Source organism: Dermacentor albipictus, chromosome 3, assembly GCF_038994185.2.
Source record: "Dermacentor albipictus isolate Rhodes 1998 colony chromosome 3, USDA_Dalb.pri_finalv2, whole genome shotgun sequence".
Taxonomy (NCBI): Eukaryota; Metazoa; Arthropoda; class Arachnida; order Ixodida; family Ixodidae; genus Dermacentor; species Dermacentor albipictus.
In genome coordinates, this window is record NC_091823.1 from 37431522 (window position 1) to 37444265 (window position 12744).

Consider the following 12744-nt stretch of genomic DNA (forward strand, 5'->3'; position numbering starts at 1 on the left):
TTTTTCGTTTGTGCGACTGGTGTCGGTATGACAGCGTGGTGATGTTTGCTTTGTGTGCTGTGTCGAGGTTGTGGTGACCTAACGCGGCATACAGAAATATCGCTTCAAGTGTCTAATGGTGCTGAGAGTGCCTGCGCAGACTGCGCTGGGGAATGCCAGCAAGCGGGTGCCGGGAGGCCTAGGATTTGTCGCATTCCGATGGGCTCCCTACTGACGTCGAAAATGTTCCGCCGAGACCTGTGCAGTGGTTGTAGTGCGATTCCGGACACCGTTTCATTTGACAGTTTCACAGGTGCCGACACTGCTGTACTGACATGTGCGGAACTCGACAACGGCGAGATCATTTGTCAGGTTTCTGCTGCACCACCGGACGATGACTCTGAGTCGGAAAATGATGGACCATGTGCTATGCTGTCGTCGCATGCGGTGCTTGTACAAGCAGTGACTGTGCTTTGAGCCGTCTATAGTGACCATACAACCCTCTCCTAGATTCAGGCTTATTTGATTGCGCATAAACGGAACAGCGTGCAAGGGCGCATTCACAATTTCTTTAAGCCTACTGCCAAGACCGGATAGGTGCGTGGAAATAAAGGATTTCTTTCTTTTTTTTTTCTTAATCTGCTTTTTCGGACACATGTTTATTTGGACATTTCCGCAGTCCCCGTGGGGCCCGAATAAACGGTTGGCGACTGTATTGTGGCAAATAATACCAGTGTCACATGGCCATTTTCAATTATTATCGAGCCCGATCCAGATCAAAATTCTTGACTGTGATTGGCTCCCTCCTACATCTTGCACAAAGGAGCCAATCGCGACCGAGAAACTAAATCCCGATCAGGTTCGATCGCAATCAAAAGTGCACCGTAAGACACCCTTATAAGATTTGCAAAACATTTCTCCTATACAGGTGACACTAAACACAAAAAGCTCTGTTCTGTCAAGCAATATGACCAATACGTCTCATCTGAAATACCTTGCAGGATAGATGTGCCATTTAGGGCTAATATTAAAAGATAAAGAGTCTGTAAAAGGAGTGCTGCATTGCTAATCAATCCATTAGCAACATCTTTAATTTGCTAATCAACCTTGCAAGCATGGCTTTCCATGATGAAAAACCATAACGCGGAGAAGAGAAAGAAATTATGTTTCAAACCTTAGCAGCAAGGATTTCATCCTCCAGTCTCTGCTTTAGTATGACTGCAGTTTCCTGTTCCATCTTGGCTTTGTCCAACCTTCAGACCCAAAATATGACAAAATATAAACTGGTGAGCACACAATGTGTACAAATCAGGGTGAATGAGAACAGTGCACCATACATGGCCATGGCAAAACCAAGGCAAGTGAGATAACACTCTTCTGTTAAGGCATTACCATATCTTTGTATCATCATGTCAGAATGACACACAAATGAGGGAAAAGAAAAGCTAAGTAAAACACTTATTTTTTTCCCAGAGCTTAAACGCTGCAGAATGTTCAGCCATCAACTGCACAACAAGACTGCATTGAGTTCTCAAATAACTACACACAGATTCGTCATTAGTATATTTTTCCCCCATTTGCAATCTTGGTCTCACGTACTTTTGTTGAAATTTAGGACTCGTATATTTATTTTCTTCAAATGAGGACTCGCAGTCCAACAATAGCACATGCTCTTCATTGATTACGTGTTATACATCTATAATTGCAGAACAACTGAACTCAATTGAGTCCCCGAGTTCAGAGCATTGAGAGGCAATATATGGCCTCCCCTGTTGAAGCCTTGGAGCACTGGAGAGCCGCATTCAAAGGCACAGGAGTGATGCTTACTCTCGCTGCATCTCGGACAGCTGCTCCTCAGCTCTCTGTAGGCTATCCATGTCCTTCATCATCTTCTTCAGGTGGCGCTGAGAGTAGTTGTGCTGCACGTATGCAAACCAGCAGCCACCTATGGCAATCACCAGCGACAGCACCAACAGCACATCCTTGACGTAGTTGTGATCTGCACGTGCACAACAGGAGGAGGGCAGGGTGTTCCTTCACTTAAGGACACGATTTGTTCAATCAGCAACATATAGAGGAATGTCACTATTCTTAGGTATCACTGACTAATGCAATGCAGGCACCTATTTTAGGTGTCATGTGCACTACATTCCATCAGGTACTAGGACATTGAAGTTCTAAAGTTTACAGTACAACCGAGCACACGGTGTGAGCTTGACAATGTTTTCTGCAATTGCCAAAAGAACTAATTCAAGTGAGGTACTGACGTTTTGGAGGCCCAAAGAGCACAACATCCATGGCCTTGAGGGTAAGTTTCTGTTTGTGGATAACATCCTTGATGCCAAGCACGCTGCTCAGGTAGTTGTTGTTGGCCACGGCCATTCTGGAAAAAAATGACATTTTCACACACGGTAAGTGTGTCCCTTCTCACACCTCAATAGCAATGAAAAGAAAGCAATGCAAGAAAAGAAAGGAGAGACTGGCATATTTATGGACACTAACGCCATTTTTGCTCTTTCGCGTTGCACCTTTATGCTGCTCCGTGCTGACCGAGCTCAGAGAGTCATCCGACTGAACTGATGTGTGCCCAAATGCATTCAAATTAGAGTTTCATTGCACTAAATAAATCATATGCCTGGTCGGGATCAAAGGGTGAGTCTGAATTATCCGATCTTCTGCATTAAGGAGTTTTTACTGTACCAAGACTTCACCACCAGGATGCGCCACCTTTCGGTTCTTGAGACTTTCTTCGCCAATTTAAAACTACAGTTCCTAATGAAATTGAGAACAGCATGCTGGATTTTACCACCATGAATCATGGTCATTTATTTCCATCGACCTCTCACAACACATGGTGGCCAGTTGTCAGTCCTCTTAAGACAATTACAAAGGTAAATAATTGTTTAAAATATAAATGACACATGTTGGATGTTACTTGCCAATCACCATCTAGATTTAGAAAAAGGCATACTTGAATGTTTCACAGTTTACTCAAGTGCAGAATATTACATCATAAAATGAATTGCTAACTTAAAGTACAGCTGCTTCACAGAGGCACTGTGATGCTTGGGCAGAACAGAAATTAAACATGAACAATAAAGAAGTTGCAATGTGCCTTCTTGACACATGTTAAACTGTATAAATATTCACATATTACCTACAATCTCCATAATGAGTGAATTGACTGCAATGCTAGTATGGAATGCTGTGACCAGAATGAATTAATGTTACCTGGGCAGAGTTGAGCCATCCACCGCATTTTCTTCAAAGGTCTTTGAATACTGCGGCAGCTCAACGCAGCTGACCAGCCACTCGATCGTCTCTTCCACCGTCCAGTTGTGGACTGCAGGGTTGCACAGGTTGTACAGGAGAGAAGAAAAATAGGTATGAGCAGGTTGGTGTCAGAAAGGGTGTACATTGTTAAGCAGCTAGATAGCTTTATTGACTTGGTATTCAGTAGCCTGAGCTTTATGAGGCTTAGCAGCCTTTAAGTACCTATGTCAGATAAAGCTTTTCATTTGGTAGCATGAAAAAGACAATGCCAGCCAGCTTAAGCCTCAAGGCTGCTTTGTACATTGTGGAAGAGTTCCCTTAAAATAAGTCAGGAGAGTTGAGGGGAAGCTTTAGTTCAGGCCTAGCTCAAATCTTTTTATTGAGATACATGCAAAATGCACAGATTTTCAGATGAACTTAGTGCATTAAAGGAAAAGCATAATTCTAGTAATCGATGCTCTCAGAATATTGATTTTATTCTAAGAATCTTTAATATGAACTGATGCAAATCAACTGTTTTATGTGAAACTACAAGTACACATTTCTAACTCCGTAATGAAAATGTGCACTGTAATTCTGTAAGCTGCGCCTTAAAGTGCATTCAAAGCAGAAAAGAGATTTACAAAGCTTGGCTTGAGATGGATGCAGAAAAGCAACACTGAATTAGTACAGAATGGAACTATATTCTTTAAGAACTATATCTTCATTTGGTTGGAAAAGCTTAATTATTACAGGACAAAATTAAAACAAATTTTTCCTTTTCTCAACTGCTACAATTTCCTTCTTTTTCTTTCTTTTTAGATGCAACAAATTTTATTCAAATTGGTGATCAGTTTTCTAAATAGGACTTAAGTTTCAGTTAAGTTTTCTTTCAGTATACTTGAACAGCTACAGGAGTTTAAGAAAAGATGCACTACAAGACCTAGAAAACATGCAAGCAGACACCATGTCCTGAAGCATTTACAATGAATAATATATAGACAAAAACGTGGTTACACAAGGCAAGCCTTTTATCCACAGTTAAGTGGTATCATTCCATCGCCATTTCAGCGTGCCTAACCCTACCTCAGCAGGGACGAAGAAAAAAGGGCAAGCACAAATTTTAAGAGCACAGAAGGAGACAGGACAAGACAGGAAATACCATTTTTTTTTTTTGCTCGTACTAGAAGTGTTCCAATATGACCTGCAATATATGCTTAGTGATGCGTGCAGTATTTATGTTGACTATACAGAATTTGTTAACACTAGCTTGTTAGCACTTTAAGTTTGTGAGGAAATGAAATATTGAAACCTTGTATGTGCGTAACTGATTCTGGCAACAGCAACGTTTTTGGTTTGTCGAAAACAAGAGTTCAGGATCACCAGTCAGCCTCTAGGGTTTGTGAAGGAGTACGTTTACCTAGGTCAATTACTCACAGAGAACCCTTATCATGAGAAGGAAATTTACAGAAGAACAATAATGGTTTGGAGCACCTACGGCAGTCATTGTCAGCTCCTGACTGGAAGCTTGCCATTATCATTGAAAAGGAAGGTGCACAATCAGTACATTCTACCAGTGCTGACATATGGGGCAGAAATTTGGAGAATGACAACGAAGCTTGAGAACAAGTTAAGGACCACGCAAAGAGTGATGGAACAAAGAATGCTAGGCATAACGTTAAGAGACAAAATGAGAGCGGTTTGGATCAGAGAGCAAACGAGTATAGCTTATATTCTAATTTACATTAAGAGAAAAGAATGGAACTGGGCATGTCATGTAATGCGTAGGTTAGATAACTAGTGGACCATAAGGGTTACAGAATGGGTGCCAAGAGAAGGGAAGTGCAGTCGAGGATGGCAGAAGACTAGGTGGGAAGATGAAATTAGGAAATTCGCGGGCACTAGCTAGAATCGGTTGGCGCAGGACAGGGGTAATTGGAGATCACAGGGAGAGGCCTTCATCCTGTAGTGGACATAAAATAGGCTGATGATTATGATGACTAGTAATGAGAAACCCAAAACGTCTACAGCCTCGGAGCTCATCATAGCGAGTTCAGCATATTGAGAAAACTGGTCTCCACACTGCTGGTTTCGTTTATTCTTTGAGGAATAGGGAGGTGGGGATGAAGGCTGAGCTAGAGGTGGACAATCAAGTAACACAATATCAGTGGCAAAGGGTGTTGGACGTTCTGAGGCCAGCCATCTTGACATGCTGTAATCATTTTATTGAATTCCAGGGCCATAAGTGATAATGGGTTTTCATATACACTGGATGAATAAGGGAGGCAATTACTGGTGCCAAATGTACTGCTGTGCCATCTAGACCATGAAATATGTTCTCTGTGCAAGATCTGAGCGCCAATAATTTAGGGCTAAACTTGAGAAAGGAATCCTTAAAGTTGTGGAGATAAATGCACTGGCCATTGCTTGTTGTAGGTGCCGCAATTAACTTGCAATATTTCAAGCTCAGACAACTCAAAGTTTTAGTTAATTCAGATCTAAAAATCTTGGCCAGCCAATATCTTCCCAATGCAATTTAAACTGACACTTTATATTTGGCCTTTTTAGACTTTTTGGCCTCTAAGGCCGAAGCTATGCATACAAAAATTACTGATGTGGGGATGAGTAAGTAGAATGTGCCCATGTTTGGTGATTACGTTACTCTCTGTGTAGACAGGCTACATGAAAGGAACAATTCTCGGCATCTGCAGGCACCGGCGTGCCTCACTTCTCATCTCAGACGCAATGCACGAACTTCTTGGCAGTGCTACTAGATGGTGCAGCGTATCCAGAAAGAAGTGCAATTGGAGAGCCCGGTCGTCACATGGCATGTTTCTCAGTGCTTGCACACACCGGCATGCCATGCATTTCGGAGGCCATGTGCAGGCTTCACAGCAGCGGTGCCTGATAGCGCTGAGTGTTCTTAGAGCAGCGCGAAAGAGGAGTCTCGCTGCAGCACACACCTCATACATAACTCATTTCGATGACGGCAATACATTATGTCACTATATTCATTAAATGCTAATGCATTACCATTGATGGTCATCGTATGACAAGTTCTGCTGCTTTTTTTTTTTTGACAGAACAGGGAGTTGAGTGAAACAAGAGCATTTAGAATTTGTTATAACTGAACATATTTCTCCAGACATCACCACAAGTGCTCCCATACACAGCTAGGGCATGATGTAATGTCACCAGTGGCACTGAGAGCTCTCTAGGCTGCCTGGCTTAGTCTTGGTTACAATGCTCTCTTTCTTTTTTGTTCAACATTGTTTTTTAAATGGAACATCTGGACCAAATGGACCATCTGATGCACGACAGGTGATGCACAGAAGTTTAAGCAAGCAATCATGACATTGTAGAAGAAAAATCACAGGAATTGCTTTTTACTACAAATCAACCATATCTGCATGGCAAAAAAAAAAAAAAAAAGTGCTGCAGAACTTGCAGAGAGCGTAACGATGAATTCATGGTGGGCAAGAATTGGTTTAAGTGCAGGCCAACTCGAGACAGCAACAAACCTTCAGAGACCTGCCAGGATTGCCATAATTCCTCGAGGGAAATGTACTTGTCATTGCCGTGAAATTTCTTCTGCCGCTCATAGCCGTTCTCGTACTGCAGCTCGTCTCTAAGAAACTGGACACAGAAACAGCACAGTCACAACAGAGAGAATGCACAACAGGACATGCTGCAAGTACAGTGCAACAAGACAAGGCCCTTCGTGACTTCAACCACTCGTGCTTTGTAACCCCAAAAATTTTGCACTCATGTTTTCTCTGAATAGACCTTTGTTTTCCACCCCTTTATTATAAAGCTAGCTTTCCTGCAGTTCGCCAAGCTGATAGTGGGCATTTGACAGTCTTTTTACCATGTGTTTACCCTGCGCACGGTTTGTGCATTTCCATGTGATGGGAGATGCAGGCGTAGCTCCAGTGATAAAGACATGCAACAGCAACGTGCTAGAGTGCACAGATTAAACACTAGAATGATGACTGGTGCCTCCATTCGTGGGCCAAAGGAGCAATGTGACAAAGTGAACTCGAAAGTGGGAGAAACTGTTGTGCCTAACATGTATTCTTCAATTAGTAACATATGTGTAATTTGGTGGAAACTTTCAAGGCCATTTATGTTGTATCACTTTGTGATATAAACTATAAGACTCTACAGGAAATAACAAAAAGCACAAGCTTACAATCACAGGACTCTCAGACCTTTCACGACTACTGCAACCAAGAAGCACGCGAAAGACAGCAATTGTACAGTGTACCCAGTTATACAGATACATATTATATGCAATGACAAAGGACTTACAAACAGCTTCTTAAATGATAATTGCTCCAATCCACACATAAGAATAAAGCATATCACAATGCTTCCATTATTTAGATGCCAGTAAGTACACTGCATAGTAAAATTTTCCTGCCTATTTTTTCTTTTTTCTGGCTTTTTATGCTGAATTCACTAACAAACTCATAACTGAAGAACATGATCTGACAAGGGTCTATAGAAATATAGGTGTATTGAAAGTTTTCAAGATACGGAACACAAGGTAAACCTTACTGTTAGGCAGCCCCCTGACCTTTATGAATATGTTTTGGCAGGCTAGTTGGTTCGACATCATTGCGTATGTTATACAGTGCGTACAAACTACAGATGTCTTCTCATCCTGCATTCGTAGCTTGTATGCACTGAACAACACAGGTAATCATTCTTCCATCTACACATTTCGTTTCCGCAGTATCACATGCTGCCGATACCTATTCATTACTGGGCTGAGTAAAGAACGGTGGCTCATGCAGGTTATGTTGAGCCGCAATGAATAATTTAATCGTTGCTGCTCAACACGTCAGACAGCTTCTACGATACATAAATTACCTAGCCAACTTCCTAGAAGTTACAGCTGATCACGGAAAAATGGGTTATGTCACTCACAAGGCAGAATGCTATTAATATTCCCGAGAAGCCACAAGCTCAGAAAAAAATGGATAGGTTTTCAAGTCTCACAAACAGGAAAACTCTGCAAATGCATTTTCAGGAAAAAGAAAAGAGGGAGGGGGAGTGGCAAATTCTAAAAGTAGAGAAAAACACCTGTTTCAATTTGTGCCAGAAGTAACTAAAGAACGGGGCCCTGCAGTCCCAATAGCAGCAGAATGTGTCAAGCATTTTTACAACAGCCTGGCCAAAAAGGGCTCACAACAAGGAATTGTATTTTTCTTGACCGACCCCCCCCCCCCCCCCCCCGCCCATTACCACCACATGCACTCTGATTGCAAATCTCTGCTAATACTAGATCTGACTTTTCCTTTTATGCCATAGCACCTTGGTAATAAGTGTAAACTCATGTTTCACTCCTTGCGGTGACATGAGCAGCAGATAAGTTGCAGTGAGAGCTCGTGTTCTTTATTTTCTCTTCACATGCTTTGACAATGGCTAAAACTGTAGCGATAGGATCAGAATCAATCAGAAAGAGTCATCTTGAAATACTGACCCTGCATTCTGCATTAATGGCATTCTAACTAAACCCAACATTCCGTCCTTCTTATGTATACTTTCACAACATCCTTCATAATGGTCATTCATCGGCAGCTCTTACCCATGTTACTCAGCCCATTTCAATCCTCACTGAAGTTGATGTGCAGAGTACTTTTTTTTAGTGCAATTAATTCATAAAACTCCAAGCATATTATAGAAGGATTGAAACCATGTCCAGTTGAAAATGACATTTGGCAGTGCGTTGATTCAGACATGCCTGAAGGCACCTGTGTGACACAGATGCTGCTTGCCAGAAGCTAACAGTATGTACACCCGTGGGCAAAAGTATACGGATTAGGGATCGCAAGGTAAAGCTGGTTTTCTCCTCTGTCTATAAATTCAAGTTGAAATTACGGACTGCAATCCAAACTTGGCACTGAAAACTTTTTACTGCACTCGTCAATTTCAGGTTTCGCCTCGACCCTGGGGTCCATATACTTTTGCTCACTTGTGTACCTTCAGCTTTAGCTTTCTACTAAAGCCAGTTTAAATGCAGTTAGAACTGGTTGACCCTCCCGAAGTGAATTAAAAAAACACTTGTTCAGCATGAAGGCTTTGGTCAGAAAGAATTAGCATGCTAAAAAGAATGTGTATTTGTTTCCAAAGTCACAGTTCTTAAAACTTAAACTTAAAGCTTTACGCAGAATGGGCGCATTGTTGAGACATATGGAACATGTCAGTGCACATCTGGTTTTTCCGGCAAAAGACTGAAGACAGAAAAGGGAAATCTTCTGTGCTGGCTTTCTGATGAGCTGTGTAAAGATGTTATAAAGGGGGCGATAACGTGGGATTTGGCAGGATTTAATACCTTCTTGCAGCGGCCAATGTCATGTTCACCTTTACTGCAGTGATTGAGCTTTGTCTCAAAAAGAAAACGTACTAAGCATAAATGCAAAGCAAAACAAAACTCTTAAGAATTTTTATAATGCCATCTTTCGAACTTGAATACTACATCTGAATTCAAGTATTGTACTTCTTGACCTTCCATGCACCAATCGGCCCGTCTTAATGCTACAAGTTCAGAATGATGCCCAGCTGTGAGAAAGTTATACAAAAGGCAAACCTCATCTGTCTCAGCGATGTCAACGCTTCCATTGTCATCATCATCCAGCTGTTGATGCAGGGCTCGAATTGCTTCATAGCCCAGCAGGTCGTCGCATGCCTTCATTCTTTCACATGTTGCTGTGCTCTCTGAAAGTGTGAGGCTTGATCGTTAAACACATGGCGATCAAACTCAAGTTGTGAATAATTCATAAGCATGAGTGAAGAAACCTATACAGAGTGACAGCCCTGAGGTACAATGGATATGGAAAGCACGGTATGTTTGCGACATAACATAAACAAGCAAGGTACGTGTACTGAGGATGCACAGATTAACCAATAAGTGTGCTGATTAAATTATGTACCTCGTTGAATCCTGATTCTTGAAGATTAACCGCATGTGCAATCATTTTGAACAATCTTCCATGCTGCAACGTAAAATATAAAGTGCCATCCTGGAAAATTATTAAGTAGGTACAAAATCTCCAATACAAAGGAGATCTGTTTATTTATGACTGGGTTCAAATGCACTTAGAGAACTCAAACATCACTCATGTAGCCAAAGATGAGGCTAGATAAGACAGAATTTTCAAAACTTTACTCGCACTGCTCACACAATTGTTTCACACAAATGTTTTGCAATTGTGAAAGTGAGCTTTCAGATAATAATACTGCTTGCACTATCACTGCTACTATGAATAAATATGACTAACAACTTTTGTAACTCCAAACACTTATTTCAGCAGTTCGTCTCTCCATACGCTGAGCCACGTCCAAGGCGCAGACTTTATTCGGTTCACGACCACAAACATCATGCATAGAAGTTCAACGCCGCAAGACTAATTAAAGCTAGCCCCTATGGAGCTATGCGAAACCCACTTCAAATCAAACTCATTCAGGCGATTCTCTGGCGACTGTCAGTCAAAATAAAACTGAAACCCTACAGAAGCGCGGCAACTCGGCTGGCCTTCACAACGCGTAAACGCGGCCTAAAGTGCGCGTGACACGCAGCCAGCCGCTGCGGATCTGGGCCTTGACAGACGGGCGCGTTTCTGAGGCTTCGCATTTTTTTAAAAATTGCTGTTGTTGTTTCAACAATTTGGTGACGTCACGCGCCAATGGACTTGTGGCCTAAGCGGAATGTGTCACCGCGGCGCACCAGACGGAGCGCTCGCTCTTCCCAATCGACAACCAAGGCGGCACGACAAAGAAATGCTGGGGTCCGGCAGCCATCCACGAAAACGCCACGATATATTTTCAAGGCCACGCGTGGAACGGCGCCTATAGTCTGACACTGTTAAGGCCGATGCCGGAAACAACAAGGAGACAATCATGTGTTTCCCTTTTTTCGCTATCAGCCGTGACATTTTACTTGCATCTATACGTCGCGTCAAACGCACCGCGAGCAGCCTTTCAATCAACGCTTTACAACTTGAGGCGAGTGCCGGAATCACGCTTTCGTTCACACGTGTTGCCTTCGCTTTGTTGGTGTGTATTTGTTGACAGAGCGGCAGTCAAAACGAAGCCTCGAAAGAAGGCAGCGAGGTTGTCGCGATCGCTTATTTGCGCGCCGTCGTGCAAGTCTCGCAAAATGACCACATGCGTCCGAACGCGAACCACTTGCTGAGCTAAAGGGGGGCGTGATGAAGCCTCTCACACGGTCGAAAGCATTTCTTCAAGAAGTTACACAAAACAACCAGCGCGCTGGTCAAACGCAACTGAATGAAAATTGTGAACGGCGTTTCAACGAAATGAGCTACGATTATATTTATTATGCGAAAACAGACAAATAAAATAAGAAAAGATGATACTTAAAAAGCGGCTGGAACCTGCTTCGTGGAGAAGCATACATGTCGGCGTGATTAGCTCACAAGCGTACCTCGCGATGCTGCTCAAAACACTGCTGTAGGTGATTTGATCGGAGTTATAAATCTGCTTATTAGGCCAGCAGGAACGAAGGCGTCGCGCGGAGCTGTGTCGTTTGTCAGAGACTGTGACGCTACGCCACAGACACTTGCTATTCAACAGTGGCTTGACTTGTGCGCCCCACACAGAACAATGCGCTGCGATGTATCAATATTTATAGAGACTTTTAAGCGCTGCAATTTCGCGCGCCGGCCGGTGGGGCAACGTAGCAACGGGTGAAACGCTCGGCTGACTTCGCGAGTACGCCGAGAAAGGTGCAGTGGGTCGTCCTTGCTCGGGCCTCGGACCCGTAGCCTCGACGTTTCCGAATGTCGCAGAACGGGCTCTTCCTAACGAGCGCACGGAAAACGGTAGAGGTGAACTCTTCCGTTTACCTTTGTCGTCGGCCGTAGGCGCACTGCCTTGCACGGGATCCGATGCATCCTTGTCGCCTGTGAGTGCATTTGTCGAGCGGTCCTGAACGAATACGCCGCTGCCGAGAACCACCTCTGAGAATAGGAACACGGCTATGATGTAGCGCGGGCGCAGCCAGTTCATGTTTTTATCGACGTGGACGTCCGGCGACCGTGACGCGCGCCTACATAAGCTCGCGTTAACTTTGAATCCGTGCGGCACCGACACATGAGTTATTTTGATGACTAAATTCACGGAGAGCCAACAAATACGAGTACATTCCAGCTAACACAGTGAAACTTCGTGTCAGCCGTATACGGCCCGCAGCGTCAGCTCCGCAGATCAAGCAGCAGTTTTCTAACAATACATAAATATATTTAGAAACATTTAAGTGAGCGCTTATTTTAGTGTACTCCAGTACATTTAAAAAATTTGATTATTTATTTATAAGGAGTATATTTTAGTGCCGGATTTCAATACATTAACAAGTTGGCAGATTGGCGGTAAGTTCAAAATAGTACGGCTGCTCTGAGGCCGCTTTGGTTCTATATGTACCGTGACTACGTGACTCGCTGAATCCAAGCAATACTTAACACAATTGCTGCAATACACTGTGCGAGC

At 43.0% G+C, this 12744-nt stretch overlaps 1 protein-coding gene across 9 annotated transcripts in view; it reads right to left on the reverse strand.

Annotated features, from left to right (window-relative positions):
• The window catches only part of Stim (stromal interaction molecule), a 36248-nt gene extending 23799 nt beyond the window's left edge, over positions 1-12449 (reverse strand). For all 9 annotated transcript variants that reach the window (XM_065432394.2, XM_065432376.2, XM_065432388.2 and 6 more), the window contains exons 1-7: positions 12105-12449; positions 9827-9954; positions 6753-6867; positions 3211-3322; positions 2247-2362; positions 1807-1978; positions 1154-1232 (exon numbers count right to left, since the gene is read on the reverse strand). In XM_065432394.2, coding sequence (XP_065288466.1) covers positions 1154-1232; positions 1807-1978; positions 2247-2362; positions 3211-3322; positions 6753-6867; positions 9827-9954; positions 12105-12267 — 885 coding nt within the window. In that variant the 5' untranslated portion in view covers positions 12268-12449. The remainder of the gene's footprint in view (positions 1-1153; positions 1233-1806; positions 1979-2246; positions 2363-3210; positions 3323-6752; positions 6868-9826; positions 9955-12104) is intronic.
• Between the last annotated feature and the right edge of the window lie 295 nt (positions 12450-12744).